This window comes from Tupaia chinensis, unplaced genomic scaffold (assembly GCF_000334495.1).
Source record: "Tupaia chinensis unplaced genomic scaffold, TupChi_1.0 Scaffold000489_1, whole genome shotgun sequence".
Classification (NCBI taxonomy): domain Eukaryota; kingdom Metazoa; phylum Chordata; class Mammalia; order Scandentia; family Tupaiidae; genus Tupaia; species Tupaia belangeri.
This window is the reverse complement of record NW_006160001.1, coordinates 4,372,642-4,398,546: the sequence shown is the minus strand read 5'-3', so window position 1 is coordinate 4,398,546 and position 25,905 is coordinate 4,372,642. Positions and strand designations below refer to the sequence as shown.

Sequence of the window (25,905 nt, the reverse complement as noted above, 5' to 3'; positions counted from 1 at the left end):
GTGCAAGCAGACCAGGGGGCAGTGTAGTGAAGAGTTCAGGAAACAGATGGCTGATATTGTGAGACTTAAATATGGCAAGTACAATTAGATTAAGTGTATCACAGTCTGCATGACAGCCATTACAGCAGCCACTCAAGACAAACTTCTGCTGCATCTGCTGGGACAGCAGCCAATTTCTGGCTGTGGCATCCCCACCCAAAGGTGCTAGAATCCCTGCCCTTCCATGGAGCCCTGAATACTTGACTGCTAGCGGAAGCTGTGCATTTTTGGGGGGGGACAGGGAGACATTGTCCTTGTTTGATGATGAACTCATTAGACATGTCAGTGACTTTTATTTCCTCTCACCTTTACCACACTCTAACCTTCCTTGATTTTGTATTCCATAGCCAGTCAGGTTTACTTCTCACTTTTTCTGGACTTATAGGATACGCATTCTGAGCATTCTATTCTCAGAATGGAGAACAGAATCTTTGAGCGGGTGAGTAGAAAGATTTCAAATACAATTGGAAGTCAGTCCTGGATTTGAATTTGCACCGTGCCACTTACTAGATGTATGGGCTTGTCTCCTTTGTCATATTTCCACCTTCTCTTAAGGCCTCTCCTTCTTCTCCCAAAGACTACTAGTGTACTGACGCAGGACGTTGCTTTTGAGCCCTCGGTTTTGAAGCCCTTAGTTTTTGTCTTCAGCTTCATCCCTTCCGTGTGCCAGCAGTTGCTGTGTTGTTCCTTTTCATGCCATGCCCTCTGCCCCCAACAAGCCTTCAAATTTCTACCTCTTGTGATTTTGTACCTTTGCTTTGAAGCTTGGGAGTTTGGAAACAGAAAGAATAGACCCCAAATTTGCCTGTTGGCTCTGCAGCCTAGTAATTGCTGTCACCTTAGTAGAGTGACTTAATCCTACCGAGAAAATTTCCGCAACTTTAAACTGGGGATGATAATACTTAGTGCAAGGTTGCTGCAAAGGTTAGCGTCAGTGTGTTTTAATAAACGTCTGAATATTTTCAGGGTTTTTAATAAATGACAGTTTTAGCTTGTATATTTGTTTATTAGTTCACTTCCCAGCGTGGCCATCGGGCAGGGGCTGTGGTTTACACCTAGTTCCAGCACTCGTACATGAGTTAGGCACCCACAAAACATGGTGAAAGTGGAGCCACAGACCAACCTTGTCATTTTACAGATGAGGAAAACTGGTCCTCAAAAGCCAACAGTCTTGTGTATATTTCAAATACCACCTGCATTCTTCTTTAAGGCATCAATCATTCCTTTATGAAGTATCAGCTGAGTACCTTTTAATATTCAGTGTCAGGCTTTGTAGAAGTTAATTGGTTAGTGAGGGTCAGTCAGTTAGACTAATACAGAATTAGCATATTTACCATTTGCATGATGGGGGAGTAAAAGGTATAATACATTTACCAAATAGTTATCAAGTGCCGTTTTTAAAAATTATTTTAAAATTCATTTATTTCTTTCATGAGTAAGAGAGACAGAGATAACACCCTGATATGATCTTTCTTCTACGATCCAGCCCCATCCTCAGCCAACCCAGTATCATGGGTGCATGTGTACCCAGCATACTCAGGGAGTTCTCCAGATGCAAACCTGGAACACTGCTGGTAGATCCGCCTGACAGAACAGTACGATTTACAACTGCACCACTGTCCAGCCCCCTCAAGCACTTGTTCCATGCCAGAAATTGCCTTAGGTGCTAGTTGTGCAGATCTGGGCATGGAACTTGGTGGTGACCCTGGTGGAAATGCTTCCTTGAGCAAGTACCATATAAGCTGCAAGCTGGAGGATCAGTAGAGGCTGGGCCGGGGAAGAGAGGGAGGGTGCAGCACGAAGCCCTCCTGACTCTGTTCTCTCACTTGCAAGGCCTTGTGGCCCAGGGTTGCAGGCCTCTGCATTCATTGCTCTGCCAGATTCCCCACTAGCACTTTAATTATCTCTCTCCTGTTGTTCCTTAATTGTTCTTATGTTCCACTCAAACAGGAAGCTCTGTTAATAAATTTCTTTGTCCTGTACTTTACAGCAAGCTTTCCTAATTTCCTTTCCCCAGCCATTGAAAGTAGCCATTGTCAGTGCCTTGTCAGGGCTCCTCGAGGTCACTGGTTCCTTTGCACCAAAGGCTTTTTCCTGTACTAGGTATGACCTTCTGCATGAGGACTTTCTCAGGGCAAGAACACTGAGGACTTAAGATTGAGCCCCTAATCAATGACTGACAGCAGTTCAGTTAATACCCTGGCGCTCATGATCTCTGTGGGGCAGCGCTGGAGCAGGACCTATATGTTTCTGCAGAAACCCACAAGTTGCTTATTAACATACTCCAAACTGGCTTCCTTCACTGCCATGTCTCTTTTCTACTCGGTCCAACCCTTCCTGGTATTACTTTACAAATAAACTGCTTGAAGTCAGATCCTCAGGATCTGCTCCTGGGGATTCCAAACATAGAGGGTACGTATGGGGTTTTGGTAAATAATACCATGCAGCCCTGTACAAACCCTGTTAGGACACTAGGTATTTGCCCACTGGTGAAAATTCAGAGCAGCATCGAAATGCAAAAGCCATCACAAAAGGAAAATGTCCAGATTTAATGGAGAAAGGAGAAGAACAGAGGCAAGAATGGGACAGTTTGACTCTCAGCTATAGTACTTAATCTTTTCTTATACATCATGTAATCTTCAAAGTGCAAAATCCATCCCCATAGCCAAAGAAACCGAGTCCCAGAGAGACAAAGTAACTTGCTCACGTTCAAAAACTTGGGGGCAATATCCCAAGCAAAGCCACGCTTCTTCCTCTGCCCAGTGGTTCTTAGACTTATTAATGAGGCCAACCATCTAGTCTTTGCAGATCTAGTAAAATCCAAAAATGGAGGAGAGCGAGAGGGAGGGAAATCAAAAGGAAAAAGAAAGAAGCAAAACATTTAAGGGATTAAAAAATGGAAAATATCTGTCGATGATAGTATGTATGGTACTATCTTTGATTGAACCAATATATAGGATATTCAGAATGGGAAAATACATTTGGTATGCTGTAATGATACACTGTGATTGGATTTTTAAAAATTGGTTTTAAAGCTCCAGAAATATTAGATTCAAAATAACTAACTGTATGTCATTTTTGCCAACTCAGATACTAGAATATAATCTACACATGTAAGGGGCAACAAAAGTCAGCAAGGTAAGAAGAATTAGTGGGGGAAAAGAGACTTGAGAAAAGCCTGTCTTTCAACTGTCTTCTAATTTAAAGTGCAGGGCAGGAGCCTGGCTAAGAACTTCTGTCTTCTGCCCACCCTCACTTTGGAGGAACTTCATAGTGATGGCAAAACGGTAGCCACACAGAGAAGTCTTGGCATGACCTCCAGATGCCTCCCAGGTCATGATTCAGGGTCAGCATGTATGATCCGCCTTAAGCCAGCCCTCTACCTTTGTCTTTCATGGCCCTAGTGAATACTTTAATTTTGTCCCCTAGAGAGAAAAGGGCAGGCTTTAATTGAGTAACTGTATATCTCCTACTTACTCTTCAGCAGAAGCCACTTCCTCCAGGAAGACTTCCCCTGATCACTGTTCCAATCTTATATGCCGCACAACACCCTACAACTCTATTGTAGCCCATCCTGATGCTTACTGAAATTTCTTATTTAATTGTTTGTGTCTCAAACTGAGCAAAATAAGGGTCAGGACTGTGCCTCATTTATCTCTGTATCCCTAGGACCTAGAATAGACCTCAGTATATGGGGCATGTTTAATATATGTATGGATGAATGTATTAGACTTTATGCTGGTATCTAGAAATTCAAAAACTATAATACAAATTGCAGACAAATGCTGATGTAGCAGTAAAACATAACACTCTACAAGGCAAGGCAATCCCACATGAGAAGGTTCCTGGTTCACCACTAGAGACCTCACTGAGTGCACTGGGCACACTTGCCCATGATCTGGGACTAGCCAAAAGCTGGGGTGGGTCATAGTGTCAGGACTCTGTTGGGAGTGCTGTCTCTTCCCCCCTCCTCATTCATGGACTAAAGAAAGAAAGAAATTTAAATTGCTTCTTGATCTCAAGAACTTGTGACCTTGTGAGAGACTAGACAGATGAGTAAGTAATTAATGCAATTATGGTTCGTAAGTGACCTGACCTTGATGATGTCATGGGAGGCCTCTCAGAGGAGTTGGGGCTGTAATAGCAATTTGATGTTAATTACAGCCAGGGGGAGGCACAGCATGTACAGAGGCATTGAGATGTGATGCAGAATGACTCACGCTAACACTTACAGGTAGCTCCATATGGCTGGAACACATTGCTAGATAATGAGCCTAGAAAAATGACATGGGCCTTGTCCTGAGAGCTCTGGACTTCATGGTTAGTGTTCTGTGAACTTCAGGCTAAGTATTTGGGGGAACCCGGAAGGGTCTTATTGAGGGAAGGGTATGAATGTTTAAAAAAGACTTTTGATGTATATGTTCCTGAATGCCTGCACTCTGGCAGAAACTGAAACATTTGAAGCCAGAATTGAGAGTACAACTGTGGATACCAGGAGGATATGCCAGTTTGGCTCAGGGAAAAACATTTAACAGATGCAAGAATGCACATAAACAAGTAGAACAGTGTACTGCACTGGGTAAATAAAGGGAGGAGTGCTTTGCCAGTCTTAAAAATAGATCTAAGAAAAAAAATAGGAGAACAGTAATTGAAGGTATGCAATGTAACGTAATCTTTGTTGAAGATGACCAACATGATAGTATCCTTGTTTAATCTGGTACCGCACAAAGTTGTACAACAATTAAATGTAAATAAGGAATTATAAAATGAAATTTTAAAATATGAGGAGCTAAACAATGTTAATGAAGGCTCAATGTTGTAAAAATGTATTTTCTTTATTCTATGAATTTGTTGCAATCCCAATTACAATCATAATAATAATAATAAAAGGCTACCCAGGCGTACTGCCTAAAGGTAGCAGCTGGGATGTCCATCATCCTCTTCCGTCTGCCACGTCTTTCTCCATTGTCTCCTAAGAGCTACTCACACGGCGCTTAGAACCATGTACACGTTCAGTTTAAGAGGGAGGGAGGGAGAGGATATCACTAGAATTAGGAAACAGACTAGAAAGGCAGTATGGAACTCCCTTAGCAACTCTGAGTAATTTTACTGGTATGCCTTCATCTCCTTCTTGGCCACTGTTAGATCATGCCGATTTTGTAGGCATATTATATGTATTCATATATAAGAGTTTAATTGAATCACTCTTTAGATACTGTTGTTAGAAGACAGAATTGATCTTCCTGCATCCACTTTTCTCCCCCTCCAGCCTGTTCTTTTGTTTTTAAGAATTATTGGGAACAGTAGATGGCGTAATGACTATGTTGCTGGACTCCCAATTAGTCGACCACAGTTTGAGTCCCAAACCCGGTATCTTAAACTCACGCTGGGTGAGTGTGCATGCGTGCCCAAGAGCCCAAGAGGAGAATGGAGGAGAAGGGATTGCGGCATGGCCATCCCCCCAGGGGGTGATTTCTCACTTTCTGTCTCTCTGTCTTTCTGGTGAGCATACACACCCTATAGCAAAAATCTCCCCCCCCAAAAAAAATAAAAAGAATTATTTATTTCTATTTATTTTTATTATTTTTAAAGTTTTGTTATAGGGTACATGCACTCACAAGCTAGAGAAAAAGTGAGAAAGCAAGCCACCAGTTCCTGGACTCAAACTGCAGTCAGCCATGTGGGAGACCTTAACCAGCATGCCACCTGCTGGCCCCAAAGAAGTGATCCTTTTAAAATGAAGTGAGATCCTTTCATCCCTGTGCTCCGAAGCCTCTAGTGGCTTCTTGTCACATTCGAATCAAAGCCAAAGGCCTTATCATGACATTAAAAGCCTGCATGACCAGCCTATCTGACTTCTGTGATTTCATCTTCTACCCCCACACCCTATGCTCACCCCACACTTTTCACTGTCTTTGCTGTTCCTCAAAATGGATATGCTGTTCCCTGCACCTAGAACACATCCCAGATACTCAAAGGGCTCACTCCCTCGCTTTGTTCAAGCCTTTGCTTAATATTTACCATCTCAATAAGGCCTTCTCAGGCCACTGGTTTCAGACTTATAATCCCTGTACTGAATTCTCCTTTCTCTCCTTTATCCTGCTTAATTTTTCTGCATAGCACTAAGCAATTTTAGCATTTTTCACAATTCAATGTATGCTCATTCCCTTCTCTAAAAGGCAAGCTTTATGAAGAGAAAATATTTTGTCATTCTTGTTTACTGTTCCTTTGCTAACACTTAAAATGATACCTGTCACCATAATAAGGACTGAGCAAATATTTATTGAATTAAGCATGAGAGCACCTTTTTGATACTGCTCTGTAGGTAAATTGACTTCAATATGCTTTCTGTACACCTGAAAGAAAGAGGAAGCTTCATTAGCCCTTTAAAAAAGGTCACCACTGAGTCCACACCAGAGCAAAATAAGGCCATCCTTAGTAACCAAAAGCATTACATTCTCTTAAACATGATTGTGTGACACTTTAGAGGAGAACTTGCTCTGTACCACAGTTAATACTGTCAAGGTCTACGGTGGCCGGCTGGAGCAAAAGAAAAGAAGAATATGAGAAATATTTGTGGTTCTCTCTTTTCTCATTTGCTGAGAAGGTATGGTGCTCACAGCAGGGTATGTAGACAATGGTTTGAACAGAAAAATAAGGTTGAGGGTGAGTAATTCAATTAGCGTTAAATTCCCCTTTCAGCTCAATGTTTCATCAGGGGACTTCAATAAGTTTGTAGAAAATGGAACTAAATTATGAGTTTATTTTGGTAGAAAAAATTTTTGAAAGCTAAGCATAGTTTTTTTCATAATAAGCATTTTCCATGACCTTTCATAGGACCTTCAGTGTATCCTTCCTGCTTGAAAATACTGCATAGTCTTGATAGAGTCAAGAATGCTGATGGGCAGACCTGTTTGTCTTTCTCTTCAAAGGTGTGTCGTGGGACTCCCTCCCTGATGAGCTGCTATTAGGGATCTTTTCCTGTTTATGTCTTCCTGATCTGCTGAAAGTCTCTGGTGTTTGTAAGAGGTGGTACTGCCTGGTGTAAGTATTTTTTTAATTACTTCATCATATGCAGAGGAGGAAGGGAACAGGAAGATTATTCATCCTGGTCTGGACAAACTAAAAACCAAGAAAATGTAGCAGCACAAAGCAAACTAGACATTTTCATTTTTATATTGATAGTTAGTGTCTTCATTTCTCAGTGGAAGGGAGACATCTCCTGGAGGCATACACATATCTTTCTGAAGACCTCTTGGCCCTGTGTTCCATTTAGTCCCTGTTTATGGGATACTGACTCTGGGCCCAGCCTTCTGCTAAGGGCACAGGGAGTTAAGGAGGTGCATGAAGACAGCCATTCTTCCCATGCTGGACTGGGCAATGTCCAGCAGTGTCCCCACTGGGGAGAGGACACAGGGCTGTAGTGTGAGACCCAAGTGGAAAGCCAACTTTTGCCATTCACGCTCTTTCTGATATGAGCAAATGACTTGACACTTCTAAGCCTCATTCTCCTCATATATAAAATGGGGATAATGGTACTTTCAGGACAGGGGGGTTGTGAGGATAAAACATAAGGATGCCAGTGTACATGCCTGACTCCTGGATATGTTCAGCAGAGGGCAACCATTGCTGGTAATTTTTTTGCAACACTTTTCAGATGTGGAAGGTGAGCTGCACGAGGAAAGTCATGGTGAGCCAGGAAGGTAGTAACAGCCTGAAGTAAGAAAAAGGCTATTTTTCAATGAGAACTTTTTGCCATCTTTTCCCCTCCTCATCCCCATTCTACCTTCAATTCTTTTTTTTTTTTTTTGAGAGGTTTTTCACTATAGGGTGCGTGCGCTCGCCAGACAGATAGAGAGAGACAGAGACAGAAAGCGAGAAATCACCCCCCAGGGGGGATGGTCACGCAATCACTTCTCCTCCATTCTCCTCTCGGGATCTTGGGCACGCACGCACACACGCCCGGCGTGAGTTTTAAGCCACCAGGTCTGGATCGTGAACCACGGTCGACTACGTGGGAGTCCAGCAACATAGCCATTATGCTAACTGCTGGTTCCACTACCTTCAATTCTTTGTATTATGTTTAAAGACCATTGATCTGGCATCTCCCTCCATATACCCAGGATTCCCTTTTGAGACAGCAGAACCCTGGCCTTTGAGGGTGTGCTGGAAGTTAGACACCACAGGTAGTCACAGGAGTGGGCTGTTTGCTTAGAAGAGGTCCAGGGAGGTTTATATACCTGCAGTGCTGGCACAGTGGCAAGTGAGTTTCATTTATTGCCCCCTGGGGAGTTCGATTTTCTTTTCCCACAAGCTGTGCATTTATCTTTTCCAAGTCGAGGCCGAGTCTACTGAGTCTATTAATTTTTATTCATTTATTTGTTTGTTTGTTTATTTATTTATTTATTTTTGCCAGATGACATATGCTCACCTTTAGAAGAGGGGGGGAAGAGAAAAAGTACATTCAAATGGTACCTGGTCATATTTCAATCCCCTCTTCTCCATTTCTCCATCTTGTGGAGATTCTGGGTATGCATGCATATGCACCTGGCATGTTCTTCAAACCACCAAGGCTGGGACTTGAACCACCATTGACTATGTAGGATCCAGCTCTCTTAACCACTAGACCATGGAACCAGCCTACAACAAGATGTTTTGATATGCACAAAGATAGCAAAATAGAAACCAAAAGCAAGTTGACAAACTATCATATCATATTACCCTTTTTTTGTGAGTCAAAAGCATCTAAATCCACTCTTCTGGGATGAATCCAGAATAATTATTAACTATAGTTCTCAGGTTCTACATTAGATCTTGATACTTGTTCATTTTACATATCTACTGTTTTGTATCTTCTGACATCTCTCACAGAGAGATCTTCATCTCAGTTGTCATAAAAGTAATACCTGATGGATCCAGCAGTTGGCGTAATGGCTGTGTCACTGCGGGCGAGTCCCGGATCTGGAGGCTTAAACTCACACCGGGCGCGTGTGCGTGCATGCCCAAGATTCTGAGAGGACTGTGGAGGAGAAGGGATTATAGATAGCATGACCATCCCCCCTGGGGGGGTGTGATTTCTCGCTTTCTGTCTCTATGTCTCTCTCTGTCTTTCTGGCGGGCGTTTGCGCCCTATAGCAAAAACCTCTAAAAAAATAATAATAATAATATCTGACATTTCTTATGCACTTGCTGTGTGCTAGGCAGTTGTTAGTGACTGAATCTTCCATGTGACCTTAGTGATCATATTCATGTCATCTGAGTTTTAGAGATGCGGAAACTATAGAGTTAGAAATGGGAGGTTGAGCAGTAAGTGATAAAGCAGGAATCTAAGGTTGGGCTAATTTGACAGTATTAACTGGGTTATGTTATCCAGTTAGATTTGTCTTAGGGTTTGGGTAGCTCCTGCAATCATCTTCCTGTTTACTGAAGATGTCCATTATTTGGGGAAAAGGTGAATGATCCAGAACAACTTTTCTCAGGCTGGTATTGAGTGTTGGTTAAGCTATAGTTTACTTGCTTGTAAGAGGAAACATCAGACATGAGATTTGAGACAACCAGAGCCATGCTGATTTTATGTCATTTTCTTGGAAGCCATATGGATTTTAGTCTGGACAAGAGAAAGATAGAAAAGAATGCCACTCTCTCAGGGATGTCTTATCTATACCTTTTTAATAATGGAGGCCAACTCCCACACTGATATTTTGTTGTGTTTTTTTTTTTTTTTTCCCTTCCTCACACTGATAGTTTCTTTATGACAAAATCATTTCAAGACGTTGGCCAATGGTCCATTAATTCCAAAAACTACTAGCAAGAAAAATCCTAGTACACCTGACATTGCAACTGTTCTCTCATGTCCTTGTACTTCAAGTTTTCTTTTTTTAAATTCAACTATGGATATTAAGACTCTCTGTCATTCAGTACATTTCTGGAACTTCTCTTTTCTTTTACATTATCACTTACGTGATTTGAACAATCATTTTCAAATTTGTCAAATTGAGAGGAACGCTGGAATTTTACTCTCTGAATCCAGATCACTGTAGTGCTAAGATTAGTGTTGAATCATCAAGATATGGAAAGAAAAAGATAGATGCATGATAGGATTAAGAGATACTCAGTAGTGCCTTAAAAACATCATAGCTATACATAAAGCAAAGTTTCCTTCAGAATCTGCTTCAAGGGATTTAGCAGCTCTGTCTTCCCTGTTAGTAGCATTGTTGGGGGCCTCCAGTATTCACTGTGACCAGCTTACCAAATCAAGCACCTCCTCTTTTCTAGGTTTGATGAGTCTCTATGGCAGACCTTAGACCTCACGGGTAAAAATCTGCACCCTGATGTGGTTGGCCGGTTGCTGTCTAGAGGGGTGATTGCCTTCCGCTGCCCACGATCATTTATGGACCAACCATTGGTCGAACATTTCAGGTAAAAGAGATCCCTAGAAAAGACTATTGTTCGGTCTTGAAATAGACACAAGTCAAAATTTCTTTTATTTATCTAGTCTTTTTTTAAAAATTATTTCTTTTATTCATTATTATCATTACTTTTAAATTTTTGCTATAAGGCATGTACACTTACCAAAGAGAGAGAGAGAGAGAGAGAAAGCAAGCTGTCAGGTCTGGGACTTGAACTGCCATCAGCCATGTGGGAGTCCGACACTTTAACGGCCACACCACCTGCTGGCCCCTCATTATCCAGTCTTTGAGCGTGAGACAGGTAATCTGCAGTATGGGATATTAACTGCATATTTTCTACATGGCCTCTATTGCCACATGACACAAGTCACAATGATACCATTTCTACTTCAAGTCATGATTACTGTTGGGCCCTTTCCAGGGTCAAAGATGCACATTTAGCTCTTTAAGTTGGTCCTCAGCAGATGGAGATTGTGAGTCCTACCAGGCAGGAGTTGAGCAGACCACTCTCCACATGGGCAGGGCTGCCTTGTTATCTCCCTACAGCCCACATCTAATAAAATCTGAGGATTCTTTCAGATTTTTATATTTCATTTAATTTTTTTTCATGATAAATTTTTTTTCATGATAAATTCTCTCTGCACGAGAGAGAGAATTCACCCTTGACAGGGTCTTGTCATGCTGCGATCCCCTTCCTCTAGCCCTCTAGTTCCTTGGGATCTCATGCACCACCTGCATGCACACTTGGCATATTTTCAGGCTAACCCAGGAATCCATACTCACAAGCTATGTAGCTTCCAGCACTGTAGTCTATTGTGCTGTGGACTGTGCAATTTAGGCTGGGCCTGTTTTCAGATTTGTAGCTTGGATTTTCTGTCCTAACGGAGACTAATCTACAACCCTCCCCACCAAAAAAAAATTTTTAAAGCCCTTTCTTTCTTTGTTTTGAAGAATATTTAAAAAAAATTTTTTTATTACTGATCATTTTGCAATATTCAGTGCAATCTCATACTTGAGTACAATGACTAGATCCTTAACAGAAAAACAAGCTAAAAACAATAGAACCTTCCAACTCAAGTACTTTTTCCTTTCTTTGCCTTATCAAAATCACCTCTCCTGCTGCTCTTTGTCCTACTTCTGTGGCTGTCCCTTCTTAGTCTCCTTCTAGTGCGTGTTCCTTGGTTCACGTCAAAACCACCTCTCCTGCTGCTCTTTGTCCTACTTCTGTGGCTGTCCCTTCTTAGTCTCCTTCTAGTGTGTGTTCCTTGGTTCACCCCATAGCTTTCCCTGATACTGTCCTTGGACAAGCTGTGTCTTGTACACTCACGTAAACCCAGGACTCTCAAATCCTCCTCTGTAGTCTGCCCTCTCTTTCAAACGCCTACATTTCTAATTACCTAGAAACTTCTGTACCTGAATTTCCTCCAAGTACTTCACTGTGAGCATATCTAAAATTAAACTTGGCCTCCCTTGAAGACTTGCTCTTCTACTCTTTTCCCTTTTTAGTTAAAACCTCAGCCATTTCCCTCTTTACTCTCAGAGAAATAAGGAATCATTGTGGGCTTAATCTCTTTGTCACCACAACAGGCTCATTCTCATCATGCCCACTTCAAGTGGATCATATTGGCAGTGACATCTGTCCTTGGTAAAAATCCTCTTGAGTTTTAAAATGAGCAAAGATGGCACTTACCTAATAGCAATTTGACCAAAATAACTAGTAGCAAGTATGACCACAGCTATAGTTAATCCTTGAAATAATGTATTTAGGGTCTTGTTTGTGATTAGCTGCTCATTTGGGGATTGGATTGGATGGGGGCAGGATTTGGTCTGGATGTTCTTGTGTAAGCCACCTTATGGAGCTTCCTTTTTCTCTTCTGTCTTCAGCCCTTTTCGTGTACAGCACATGGACCTGTCGAACTCTGTAATAGATGTGTCTACCCTCCAAGGCATTTTGTCTCAGTGTTTCAAATTGCAGAATTTAAGCCTGGAAGGCCTACGGCTTTCGGATCCCATTGTCAAGTGAGTGACAGCCAGAACATAGCACAAAGGCCGTTGGTTTTAGTATGTGTTCATTTTGTTTCTTGAATATAACTGGGATGCTTTTCTATCCATATCAAGATGGACACAGAAAAGACAGTGATGTGTTCCAGCTTCTGTAAAACTTTCTAAAACTCATCTAGGAAACAAAAATTTGAATGCTCTGCTAACTATAATCCAGATCTTTTGCTGGGTTCTAGGGATACAGGGATGAACAATGTACAGTCCCTGCCTCATTCATGGAAGAGACAGATAATTACAGTGCAATGTGTTTTGTTAAATAGGCTGGTGAATATGTGGCAATATACACAAGGAAACCTAATTAAATTTAGGGAGAGCAGCCTTCTCAGAGGAAGTGACTCTTAAGCAGAATATTAAAGTGATTTAGGTAGGAAATATGTAAATAATAGGACAGGGAAAGCAGCCAGGTAAAGCTGCCTGGGTGGCTCTAAGCTCTTAAGTAGTTAGAAGTTGCTGCAGTGTAGACCTCAGGGACGGAAGTCACAGAAGGTGAGGATAATCAGGGACCAGATTGTCATAGGCCTCGATGTTATACTGTAAGAAGTCTAGACTCTGTAGTAGGCTCCAAAGAGGGAAGTGTGATTAAGAGTGGTCCTGCCTGATAACCAGAATACACAGGGAACTCAAGTGCCTTATGTGGAAAAAAAATGATTAACCCAATTAAAAGATGGGAAAATGAGCTGAACAAAAATCTCTCTAAAGAAGATATACAAACAGCCAAAAAGCTTATGAGGAAATGCTCAACATCCCTCATCATAAGGGAGATGTAGATAAAAACCACAATGAGATACCACCTAACCCCTGTCAGAATGGCAAAGATTAAGAATATTTTTATATCACTTTTTAGTGATAAGTGTTGGCGGGGATGTGGTGAAAAGGGAACCCTCCTACACTGTTGGCGGGAATGTAAACTAGTTCAACCACTGAGGAGAACAATATGGAGGTTCCTCAAAGATCTACAAATAGAACTACCATTTGATCCAGCAGTCCCACTTCTGGGTATTTACCCCAAATACAGGAGAACACTCAGTCAGAAAAGTGCTTGCACATCAATGTTTATTGCAGCATTATTCATAATTGCCAAGACATGGAACCAACCTAAATGTCCACAAACTGATGAATGGATTGGGAAAGTGTGGTATATATACTCTATGGAATACTACTCAGCCATAAAAAATAACAAGACCCTGGAATTTGATAGAAAGTGGTCAGATATGGAGGATCTATTTCTGAGTGAAGTAAGCCAGGCTATGAAAGAAAGATATTATATGTATCCACTCAATATATACTGACTATCCACACTCTATGGTAGAGAGTGAAAAATTGGAGGACATAAAAATTGGAGGACATGAAGGTACTTAACGAGAATAGGACAATGTGGAATGGGGGGGTGAAGAGAAGAGGATAGAGAATGATAGCAAGAGAACAATAAAGAGGCAGGACGTTAGTGAAAAACAGATATGGCTTATTACCTGTTGATGACATGTATATTATTCTCAACTGGATTGGTTTGAAAAGTATTTCATGATGGGTAAAGTCTTTTTACAAGCAAAATGAGAAATAGTGATTGACTGTTTTAAAAAATAATTAGAATAATAATAATGATTGTGAAAAACATAGAAAAGAGATTGAATGATGAACTGGGGAGATTAATGTCTCTGTATTGACTGACATGCATGGCATTCCCTTTTGAAAAAGCAATGTGATACACTGTAAAGCTATATGTAATCCAATATAATATAAAGATTATGATGATAATAAAAATTAAAAAAAAAAAGAGTGGTCCTGGGAATGGAAGGAACATATCAGAATTGAAATTTCGAAATTGAGCTGTCTAGGTACTGTAGAGGGTCAATCAGACATGAAAGAAACTAGTCTCGTTAGGATGCTGTGTATTGATTCAGGTGAGAAATGATGGAACCTGATATAAAACAATACTAATAACAGTAACAGCTAACACTTATAAATAACTGTGTGTGTGTGTCTTTTTAATTGCCAAAGGGCAAGTGTTCTCACCAGAGAGAGACAGAGAAGCAGGCGGTGGGAAGAAGCAACCACCAATGGAGTGTGGTCACACTGCAGTCCCTTTTCTCCATGTCACCATCTTGCCAGAATTTGGGGCACATATGCGCACATGCCCAGCATGTATCTTTTATATGTGTGTGTGAGTGTATACATACACATGTTTTTAGCAGCTAACATTTACTGAGCACTTATTTTGTGCCAGAAAATATATTGTTTAAATGTATTCTCATTTAATTCTGACAGCACCTCCATGAAATATGTTATTATTGTTTTTCACATGTGGAAACTGAGTCACACGGAGGGGCTAAATAACTTGTCCAAGGCCACAAACTTAGTAGGTGACCAAACCAAGATTCGAACCTAGTGCTATAATGTGATTCCAGAATTCTTGCTCTTAACCACTGAGTTTAACTAACACAGGACTTTGAGAATGTAGGAGAAGGCAAATTTAGTTGAATGAACCTGGCGACTTTACAAGGAGAAATTTATCTATAAGCTAATTAGTCAGTGTTTCTCATACATTTACTCTGTGTCAAACATTACATTATGCCAGTTAATCTTCTTACTGACCCTGTCAAGAAAGTACTAATACTGAAATTTCATAGATGAGTAAACTGTGGGAATGTATTCTAAGTGTTACAGAGGTAGTGATACGTGAATTTTAAACTCACTTCTCCTGACTTAAGACCGGTGTGCTTACCTACACTAGCCTGTTTTCCTCTCAGTGCACGTCAGTTGAATAAGAGAGCCTTACTAGTATTCTTGCTTTTTTTTTTTCCTTTTTCCAGTAATCTTGCTCAGAACTCCAATTTGGTGCGACTAAACCTTTGTGGGTGTTCTGGATTCTCTGAATTTGCCCTGAAGACTTTGTTAAGCAGCTGTTCCAGGTAAGAAAGTTGTGAGACTTGATTATAGAGATCTTATGTACAAATATTCCTAACATCTGTGGAATTTGGATAAGCTTTTTGAGCTAATTCTAACTCCCCAGTCTCTTGATTTGGATAATGACATATCCTTCACTTTCCAAACTTCCTGACAAATTAATTCAGTTTACTGGAGATGCTATGTCATTTTGTTTCCCCCCCCCCCCCTTGTTACAATTAAGAAAAATGTAGTAGTGTATCTACCAACAGCATTGTTAAAAGAAATGTATTAGGCCATAGGGAAAGTCATGATGTATTTTTCTATGCAAAAAAAATTTTTAAAAAAGACAGAGAGACAGCAACCCCCAACAGGCTCCTGATGTCAGGTTCATTCCTAGCCTTCAGCTAGCCCCAGATCATGGGCACATGTATGTTTGGTGTACTCAGGGAGGTCTCTAGCCTTGAACCAGGAACCTTCCTATGCGGGATTACCTCACAGAGCATGACTTTTTACTGCTGTGCCACCATCTGCATTTGGTGCATTATAAACAGCCATAAATCTGGGTAGTTTCCATTAACACGATCTTTTATCGTTAATGTCAGTGCATGCAGGGTCAGATGTTACTGAGCGAGAAGATGCATGATTGACATTTGTACAGAGTTATGTGTATGCCTGTGTTTTTCATATCCCTTGGTTCCTGTGATACAATAATTGTACCTGTGAGGGGTCATCAACAAGCCAATGGAAATTGTGTATTATGAAAACACTGTGCATTGGATTTAAAAAATTATTTCCACCAAAATAAACTTATACTTGAATTCCTATTTCCATGAACTTGTTGAAGTCCCCTCATGTGCCTCATTACTGATCTATTGAAAGTAGATTGCTTTTGGGACCAGCAGTTAGTGTAATGGCTATGTCGCTGGACTCCCATGTAGTCGACTGCAGTTTGAGTCCCAGACCCGGTGGCTTAAAACTCACGCCAGGTGCGTGTGTGTGTGTGTGTGTGCCCAAGATCCCGAGAGGAGAATGGTGGATAAGGGATTGCGGTGTGGCCGTCCCCCCTGGGGGTGATTTCTCGCTTTCTGTCTCTCTGTCTCTCTCTGTCTGTCTGGCAAGCGCACGTGCCCTATAGCAAAAAACCTCTCCAAAAAATTAAAAGAAAATAAAAATAAAAGAAAGCAGATTGCTTTTCGATAATAATGTGTTAAAGTGAGATAAATGCCTCCATTTCGTGGGCAATGCCAGGAAGTAGGGGCTGTGGATGTTGTACTTGAAACCATCATTTGCTCACTTTGCAGAGGCAGAATACAATTTGCCAACAACATAGGTGGTTTGAGAAACCTAAAGGCTAGAATTTCTGCCTTCTGCCCTGGAGTAATACTTGAGCTGACAGGAAAGGAGAGTGCTCCTCTCCATTTCCAGAAGGGGGCAGCATTCACCAAGACCTCTGCTCTGTCCCTCTGGCAACTTTCAGGGCACTTAGGGCAGGAGAGTGTATCAAGAAGGAAGAAGGCAAGGGAGCTGCGAGGAGAAGCACCTATTCTCTGCACAAGATAAGAAAGGATGATGGCTTTGTCTTTTCTTTGTTTGCAACCTGAGGCACACTCCTTCCTGGGAGAGGTTTCATGATTTCCTTCTTTCCCCTCTGTGTGCAGGCTGGATGAGCTGAACCTCTCCTGGTGTTACGACTTCACTGAAAAGCACGTGCAAGTAGCTGTCGCACATGTGTCAGAGACCATCACCCAGCTGAATCTTAGCGGCTACAGAAAGAATCTCCAGAAATCAGGTTAGAGCTTCCAGGCCTGGGCTGCTGAGGCTTCAACTGTAATAATAGGTTTGATTTACTGAGCATGTCCTTAGTGCTCTTCTGCATACGTTGTCTCATTTAATCCACTGTGTGTTATTTCCCTTTCAGATGAGGTCGCTAGTGATCAGAAAGGTCAGGTAAAGGTAAACAGCTAGTGGGCTGGTCAAAATTTGAGTCCACAATCTACTTTAAACCTTTTTTTTTTTTTTAAGTAGAACTTGTTTTAGTCCATTTCTAGGCAAAACTCCCAATATAAAAAATAGAGAATTGCAATATTTGATTCCTGCAAAAGACATTTCACAGTGTCTGGAGACAGTTTTCATTGTCAAAACTGCAGGGATCCTACCAGCATCTTGTGGTTAGAAGCCAGGAATGCTTCTCAGTGATGTATGTCACAACAATAAATTATCTGGTCCAAATGTCAATACTGCCAGGATTAATAAACCTTAGAAATAAATTTATAACTTTTACCTTTTAATTCTGTTTAAAAGGGGAATGAGGTTGTTTATATATTTGACATCATTGGCGATCAGGGACAGTAGATAAAAAATTAGTCTTCATTTAATTAATTAATTTATTTTAGAGATTTTTGCTATGGGGCGCGTGTGCTCACCAGAGAGACAGAAAATGAGAAGTTACCCCCCAGGTGGGATGGCCACACTGCAACCCTTTCTCTTCCTGTCTCCTCTTAGAATCTTGGGCACACACACACACATGCACCCAGCATGAGTGTCAAGTCTCTAAATCCGGAACTCGAACCATGGTCAATTACTTAGGAGTCCAATGACGTAACCATCACACCATCTGCTAGTCCCAGAGTTATAGTCTTTATAAATCTTCGCATTCAGTATTTTGGTTTCGTTTCGTATAATACGGAAAACATCGTCGTTTGCAAAGATGAGTAGTTGCAGATGACAAGTTTTGCTTTTAACAATTTCACCTTATAATTTCAGGCTAACATTCAGTCTGGGCTGTACAAAATCTTGTTAAATAGCCTCACACATCAGCCATGTCTTGTTGTCTTGATGTTGGTATTAGCTTACCTAAGTGTGGGTATTTGGCTTGTTTTCATTTTTATTATGCTTAAAAATATTTTAATCAAATATTTGCATGTTTCTTTTTATAATTTAAGTAGTAGTTGGAACAGCCACTGTGGCACAAGCAGGAAGACATTCTAAATACCTGCATTTTCAGACAAGGATCTAAAGCAGCCTCTTGTCTTAACTTCTTGCCACTCCCTCACCACACAATATTTCTCTTGTACATTTTTTTCCCTTTAAAATCACATTTATTTTTTAAAAAGTACTTAAAAATAGAAAAATTCAAAGGAAAACAGATCATTAATAACCTGACATCTTGCCAGCCTTTCTCCTGTACAAAAATGGTTTTGAGAGCCAGCAGGTGGCATAGTGGTTAAGGCACTAGACTCCCATTGCACCTTGAAGACCCTGATGAGAGTGTATCTCTCTCATGGAAGAAATAGATGAATAAGCTTTTTTTAAAAAGTTCTTTAAAAAAAAAAATGGTACATAGTATATGAAATATGCTCCCCCCCATAACCCCATTTTCAGTGGTTACATCATATTCTACCAAATAGATATGGAATGGTTTATATAGAATTAATAAGCTATGCAGTTGGTCTCGTAATGGACATTTAGAATCTTTCCAGTTTTTCCTTTTCTTTGAAAAAAATTTTTTTTATATATATTAGGTGTGCTCACCAAGCAGAGAGAGAGAAAGAAAGAGAAGGGAAGTAAGAAAGCACCTCACCTTGGCTGGAAGATAGGGAGATGGTCATCTCAATCCCTTCTCCTCCATTGTTCCTGTTGGGATTCAGGCACACACACACAAAGCCCAGTGTGTTTCTCAAGCCTCTGGGCCCAAGACTCAAACCATGAAGTTGGCAATATGGGATTTTTGGGTACATTTCTATGGAGTTTTTTTTTTTCTTTTTTTAATTGCTGGAGCGTGTGTGCACACACACTTATTGGAGAGAGAGAAGAAGCATCCCCTTAAGGCATAGTCATGCTGCAATCATTTTTCCTCCATTCCTCTATCCTGCTAAGATACTGAGCAAGCACATATATGCACCTGGTATATTTTTTGAGCCACTGGGCTGAGATTTGAATTGATGTCGAATATGAGGGATCTGACTCCCTATGCATAGCACTTCACCATTACAGGACTGAACCTCTAGGATGGATTCTTTTTTTTTTTTTTTGTAGAGGTTTTTGCTATAGGGCACGTGCTCTCACCAGACAGAGAGATACAGAAAGCAAGAAATCACCCCCCAGGGGGGATGGCCATGCCACAATCCCTTCTCCTCCATTTTCCTCTCGAGATCTTGGGCACGCACACACACACACCCGGCGTGAGTTTTAAGCCACCGGGTCTGGGACTTGAACCATGGTTGACTACATGGGAGTCCAGCGACATAGCCATTGCACTAATTGCTGGTCCCTAGGATGGATTCTTAACAGTGGAAGTGCTGAGTCAGGGATTAGGCACCATTCTTAGACATTAGACAGTTCTTGCTGTATCACCTTCCAAGGAGTTTTCCCAGCTGCCAACATTTTTCTCATATCAAATCTTACCACTCTTGGCTCTTCCCTGTTCATCTGCAAAGGAAGGAATGGGAGGGCAATCCCATTTCTTTGCTACATCTGAATCTCCTACTCTATTATTGAGAGCTTTTCTGAAGCGAAGGGTGGCTCTGGGTATAAGGTTGAGAAGCTACTGGAAGCACGCTGCTACTAGTATCTGAATTTGGCTTCAACTCTTTTCTTTATTCCTCCGAAAAGGAACAGATAGTCTGCTTACCGAGTTTTGGCAGGGAATAGTAGGTAATAAAATCCTGCTTACAAGATACATTCAGGGCAAGGACAAAGACAGGGTATAGGTTGAAGTTTTAATTTTCTTAACTATATAATGGGAATTGACTTTTTTTTTCTTTGTCATAGGATACGTGCACTCACCAGAGATAGGGATGGGTGGTAAGGACACACAACCCCCAAGAGGGACGGCCACACTGCCGTCCATTCTCCATTCTCCTCATGATTTGGGGCTTGCAAGCACACATGCCATACATGATTTTTCAAGCCACTGGATCCTGGACTCGAACCATGTAGCCAACCATGTGAGATCAAGCCACGTTAACCTCTATGCCATCTGCTGGCCCTGAGAATTGAACATTTTTAAAACCAGTGTCAACAATAACATACACTATTTCATTATATGTAAGATAGAGATTTGGTTTTAGCTTATAGACTGATGCCAGACTGCCTGAGTTCAAATACCTATTCTGCCATTGACTAGGTGGCCTTGAGTGAGTTGCTTAACTCCCCTGTTCCTGTTACTTCATTAGTGAAATGGAGATAATAGTAGAACCCACCTCTTAGACTTGTAATATTGAATAAATGAGTCAGCCTATGTATAACTCGTTGGCACGTAGTGAGAACTCAGTTATTGTTGGCTGTTGTTAGACTCCACTCACCCTTAATCTTTACCTCCCCACGGGACAGTAGATGTAAGCACTGAAGGAGGTCTTAGAAGACCTAGCTTTTGGATTTGGACATGACCTTGACTTCTTAGCAGAAACCACCTCTCCTCTGAAGTGATGGGTTGGATTACATGGCTTCTGAAATCCTTCCTAACTCAAGTGGATCTACAGGTGATGGCGAAATGAAGGGGACAGTAAAGAGTAGTCACCTTGGTAGTGACTACTGTTTACTCACCCTTTCTCCCGCGGGAGGATGGGCTGAAATGAGACCTGGAGAAGGAAACTAATCAACTCATTCCCCAATGTTTGGCTCTTTCTAAGATGTCAAAATAAAATTGTATTTGATTTGTTCATGGCTAATTGGCTGATCACTCAAAATTATATTGTATACCTCTTCATTTTTTGGTCAAACATTAAACAAGTGTTTTTTGAGTACCCACAATGTGTGAATCTCTGTTCCAGACTTGGGAGATGTGTCCTTGAACAAAAGAGAGAAATCACTCTTGTGAAGTTTACTTTCTAGGGTTTGGTAGGGGAAAGCTAGGCAATGAACACATTTCCAAAACGTCATGAAAGGAGTGGGGTTTGGTAGGGGGAAGCTAGGCAATGAACACATTTCCAAAACGTCATGAAAGGAGTTGAAATGCAAGGGAGAAAAACAAAGCAGCCTAAGCAGGTAGACTGTAATAGGAATGGCCTATTTTTAGGTGGAATGGTCAGAGAGAGGGGTGACACTTGAGCAGAAACTTGATTGAGTGAAAGAAGAATCCATATGGATATTGGGAGAGAGGACTATTTTAGAACAAAGGAACAGCAAGAGTGAAGGGCTTGATAAGTGGGCAAGAGGACACCAGGAAGACAGTAAGAAGAGATGAGGTAGCCAACGACTCTGTAAGCATAGCAAAAGCTTTGCATTTTCTTTGTTTTGTTTTTGTTTTTGTTTTTTAGTAAGATGTGAAGTTATTGGAGCGTGTTGATATGATCTGACTTCCCTTTTCAAAGGCTTACTTGAGCATTATGTTGAGAAAGGCTGTGGAGGGAGGTTTGAAGCAGGGAGACCGATTAGGCAACCAGGCTGGTGACATTTGAGGCAGTAAGAACTGATCAGATTTGGGACACACTTTGAAAACTGACATAACAGGATTTGGTGACAGATTGGATGTGGGATGTGACAAACAGTCAAGTGCAATTCCAAGAATTTTTGCCTGAGCAACTGGATCCATGAAGTTACCACTTACTGAGATGGGAAAGACTTCAGGGAAGGAACAGATTAAAGGAGAAAATTGAAAATTTATTTTTATACATACATTTGGATGCTTATTGCATATCTAAGTGAGTATGTTGAGGCAGTAGATGAAATGCAAGTCCAGGAGCTTGGCAGTGACAGAGAGGTAAAACATGAAGCTCTGTGAGGCTGGCCCCAAGGAAGGGTTCAGGATTTATATCTGGAGACCTCCTTGAGTGCTCTGGGCACACACATTCTATTGATCCTGGGCAGCTGGAAGTGGATCGCAGTGTCAGGATCCAGTTGGGAATGCTTTCTCTCTCTGCCTCTTACTCATGGGAGAAATAAATTTTTAAAAAATCTCTAAGACAAAAAAAATTCAAGTCCAGGATTTAATAGAAGTCATGTGGCCATTGATAATAGCAGTTAGAAGGAAAAAACAATCAAAGTTAGTGAAGTTTGTCTCTTGTTTTAAATAAATGCCATTTATTGATTCATTTCCTGATTACAAAATACCCATGTCACTTTCTACCAAACTCTAAAGAGTTATCTATAATCCCAACACCCTTGAAAAATGCAGTTAAGATTTTAGTTTATTTCCTTCCAGCTTTTTCCTCCTCCCTTTTCTTCCTATGTGTGAATTTGTATGTAAATGTGAATTTGTGTGTGTTGATTAAATTAAGATTTTAATTCATTGTATATATTGGGTCATCAGAAAAGTCATGACACAGTTTTGCATAGAAAAACAGAAAAATGTGTCATGACTTTTCTCAATGACCCAGTATTTTGTTTTGTGTTCACTATACAATATCTCCTAGTGTTTTTTCATGTCATAAAATGTTATCAAAAGCTTTTTAATAACAGCTAATAGTATTTATTCCATAGACTGGATGAAAGTTAGCATATTGAAGTAATTGGAGGAGGGGTGCATGTTGCTGCAATAATTATGTTCATGCATATTTGTATATTTCTAAAAGTAAAACTAGTGGTCAAGGGCAAGTATATATTGGATTGTCAGGGAACTTAATAATACCCAAATGTCTTTAAAAAAAGAAAATTGATCATCCAAAAAACTAGTTCAATCTCTGAAATGGCTGCATGTAAAATTAAATATATACTTTTAGTATATGGAGGGACCTGTTTTTATTACATTTTCATCAGTTATAATGGTCTTTTAATTTGATGGCTGAAAAGTAATATTTCTTGTTTTATGTACTATTTTTAACCTGTTTGGTGCATTATCTGTTCATCTTCTTTGCCTATTTTATTTTTCTTTTTTCCTCTTTGTACAATTAAACTGTTAACTCTTTGATGGATGTTGAAAATATTTATTCCCAGTTTTTCTGGTAATTCTTTGTTTTGTTTAGCATGGTAGAGTTCTAAAATTTTTATATAGTAAATTATAGGTGTTCCCTGTGTTTTCCTTTATGTTTAGAAACTCTTTACTTAAAACTCCTTACCATTTTCTGAGATTTAATAATGAATTACTCATATTTTTGAATAGAGGACTTTGAAGTATATTTAAAAACTATTTGAATATATTTGAATTAGAGAAATAACTTTTTTTTTTTTTTGGAGAGATTTTCACTGTAGGGCGCGTGCGCTCGCCAGACAGACAGAGAGAGACATAGAGGCAGAAAGCGAGAAATCACCCCCCAGGGGGGATGGTCACGCCGCAATCCATTCTCCTCTCGGGATCTTGGGCACGCACACACACGCGCCCGGTGTGAGTTTTAAGCCACCAGGTCCGGGACGTGAACCACGGTCAACTACGTGGGAGTCCAGCGACATAGCCATTACGCTAACTGCTGGTTCCCGAGAAATAACTGTTTTTAGTTATGGTAGCAGTATGATTTTAAGTGCCACTTTTATAACATATTATAACATTTAGGTATACTGGTGTTTGATTTTGCTTTTTGCTATTGTGAATGTTTATTTTTTTCCTTGTTTTTCTAGCCGGTTATTGCTGATACATAGGTAAGCTATGGATTATCATTAACCAATCATGTTATACAGTCATCTTACCATATCTAATTGTTTCAGATGATTCTATTGGGTTTTCTAAGTAGAAAATTTCATATGCCAAGGTGATCCTTTTATTTTTTCTGATACTGTGTGAGTCTAATTTTAGTGTCCTGAACTTTGATGTTAAATGATAATGGTGATAGCAAATATCCTTGCCTCCTTCCTCATGTAATAGTGACTGTCATTGATTCTTTTTCCTAGATGTCTCTACCTTAGTTAGAAGATGCCCCAATCTTGTCAACCTAGACTTAAGGTATTTTTTTGTTTGTTTATTTTATATCAAAAGTTGAAAAATCTTGATTGCCCATTGACTGAGGGAAAGATTGTAAAGCAAATGGAAGAAACTAAGCAGTGGGCTATTTCCGCTTTCTCCACCTAGGAAAAGGGGAGGTTCTGAACCTCTTTTTTCTGCTCCGTTACAGTGATAGTGTCATGCTAAAGAATGACTGCTTTCAGGAATTTTTCCATTTGAACTACCTCCAACATCTGTCACTCAGTCGATGCTATGATATAATACCTGAAACTTTACTGTAAGTATGTTTTATTTCAATACTAGTAGAAGGTAGGAACTAAAGAGATGTCAATTGGTGTTAAAATATCCGTTACTATAAACAACGCATTTAAAATGTAAATATTCATATTAGTGTACTGCAAACTAGTTAGGAAAGATCAGCAAAATAGAAAAAGTGAAGGAGACCATTTTTCTTAAAATACCCGAGTTGAGTTTACTGAGATTGTGCACTAAATATCCGTTATTTAGTTGTAAGTAGTTTCGTATACCAGAACGCTGTACTAGAACATCTGTGGAGGACTTGCAAGAGAAATAGAAGATAGCCTTTTCCTCCAGGGAACTCAGAATCATTTGGAAGACAGACCCAATGTGGGTTATGTTTTGTTCTGTTTTGCTTTTCTTTTTGATTTTTTTCAAATCAACTCCAGTTGATTCCAAAAGCTTAGAGGAAAATTTCTATCATGTTCTAATAGTGTGTGTTTTAGATAGTCAAGGAATGGGAAGAATAAAAGCCGGTAGGTTACGTAAGAGTCTCATGTTCCCTTTGCATGCGTTGGTGGAGGTGGGGTGTAGGGTGGGGGGCAGAGGTTAATGTTCAAAAAAATAAAGTGACTTGTCCAAACTGATGGTGAGTTATTGACTGTGCTGAGTCAAGACCATAGGCTTCCTGAACAGATGGAAAATGGTCCATATCTAATCTGTGACTCCTACTGTAGTTCATTTTACCTGCTCGGCACTTTCCACAGGATCCAGGGAGTGTAAGAAAAGAAGCAGTCTAATCTATCTTTCTTTCAGGAAGCACTATACCCAAGTCATCCTGAGAATAGTATCTCTTTATTTAAAAAAAAGATAAAGAGATATTATTTTACTTTATTTTATCGCAGTGGACTGAAGATTCTTTATAAGGTCAAGTGTAAATATATATAGCAATTTTACTTGAAATCACAAGAGGTCAGTATCTTGGACTTGGTCAGCTGCCCTTCTTTCTTATTGTAGCCAGTATGATTGAGTGAGGCCACTGAACTCATTGTGCTCTTCCAAATGAAGGTAATTTAACTTCAGGTTCCTACGGAGGGAGGGTGGTGAATTCGAACAAAGAATGTATTTACTCCTCAAATGAATGGTTTATATCTCGTAAGTTAGTTTTGAGATTAAATCAGATACTTCAGCTACACTGGGCTCACTAGTAGAATTAGGAAATCTGGTAATTGTGTGTTTTAATTAATCATTTTAATTACTCTCAGGGCTCAGGCCTGAGCTGGTATCTCATTTGGAAATTCACTGCCTGAAAAGGATGCCAGTATTCCTGTCTGTGGCTTGTAAATATTGGGATCTAAATTCATGTATGTGGAACTCTTACTAAAATTCCTACCCTCTCTGTTTCTAGCATCAAGAACTCCTAGGAGCCTCTAGTGTCCACCCAAAAACATTTATTTTTCA

General features: G+C 40.3%; 1 protein-coding gene across 2 annotated transcripts in view; it reads left to right on the top strand.

Annotated features, from left to right (window-relative positions):
• The window catches only part of SKP2 (S-phase kinase associated protein 2), a 37,093-nt gene that overhangs the window by 6,203 nt on the left and 4,985 nt on the right, over positions 1-25,905 (top strand). For both annotated transcript variants that reach the window (XM_006156322.3, XM_006156323.3), the window contains exons 3-9: positions 6,972-7,083; positions 10,315-10,458; positions 12,333-12,467; positions 15,320-15,418; positions 17,054-17,184; positions 24,156-24,207; positions 24,377-24,484. In XM_006156322.3, the coding sequence (XP_006156384.1) occupies positions 6,972-7,083; positions 10,315-10,458; positions 12,333-12,467; positions 15,320-15,418; positions 17,054-17,184; positions 24,156-24,207; positions 24,377-24,484 (781 nt within the window). The remainder of the gene's footprint in view (positions 1-6,971; positions 7,084-10,314; positions 10,459-12,332; positions 12,468-15,319; positions 15,419-17,053; positions 17,185-24,155; positions 24,208-24,376; positions 24,485-25,905) is intronic.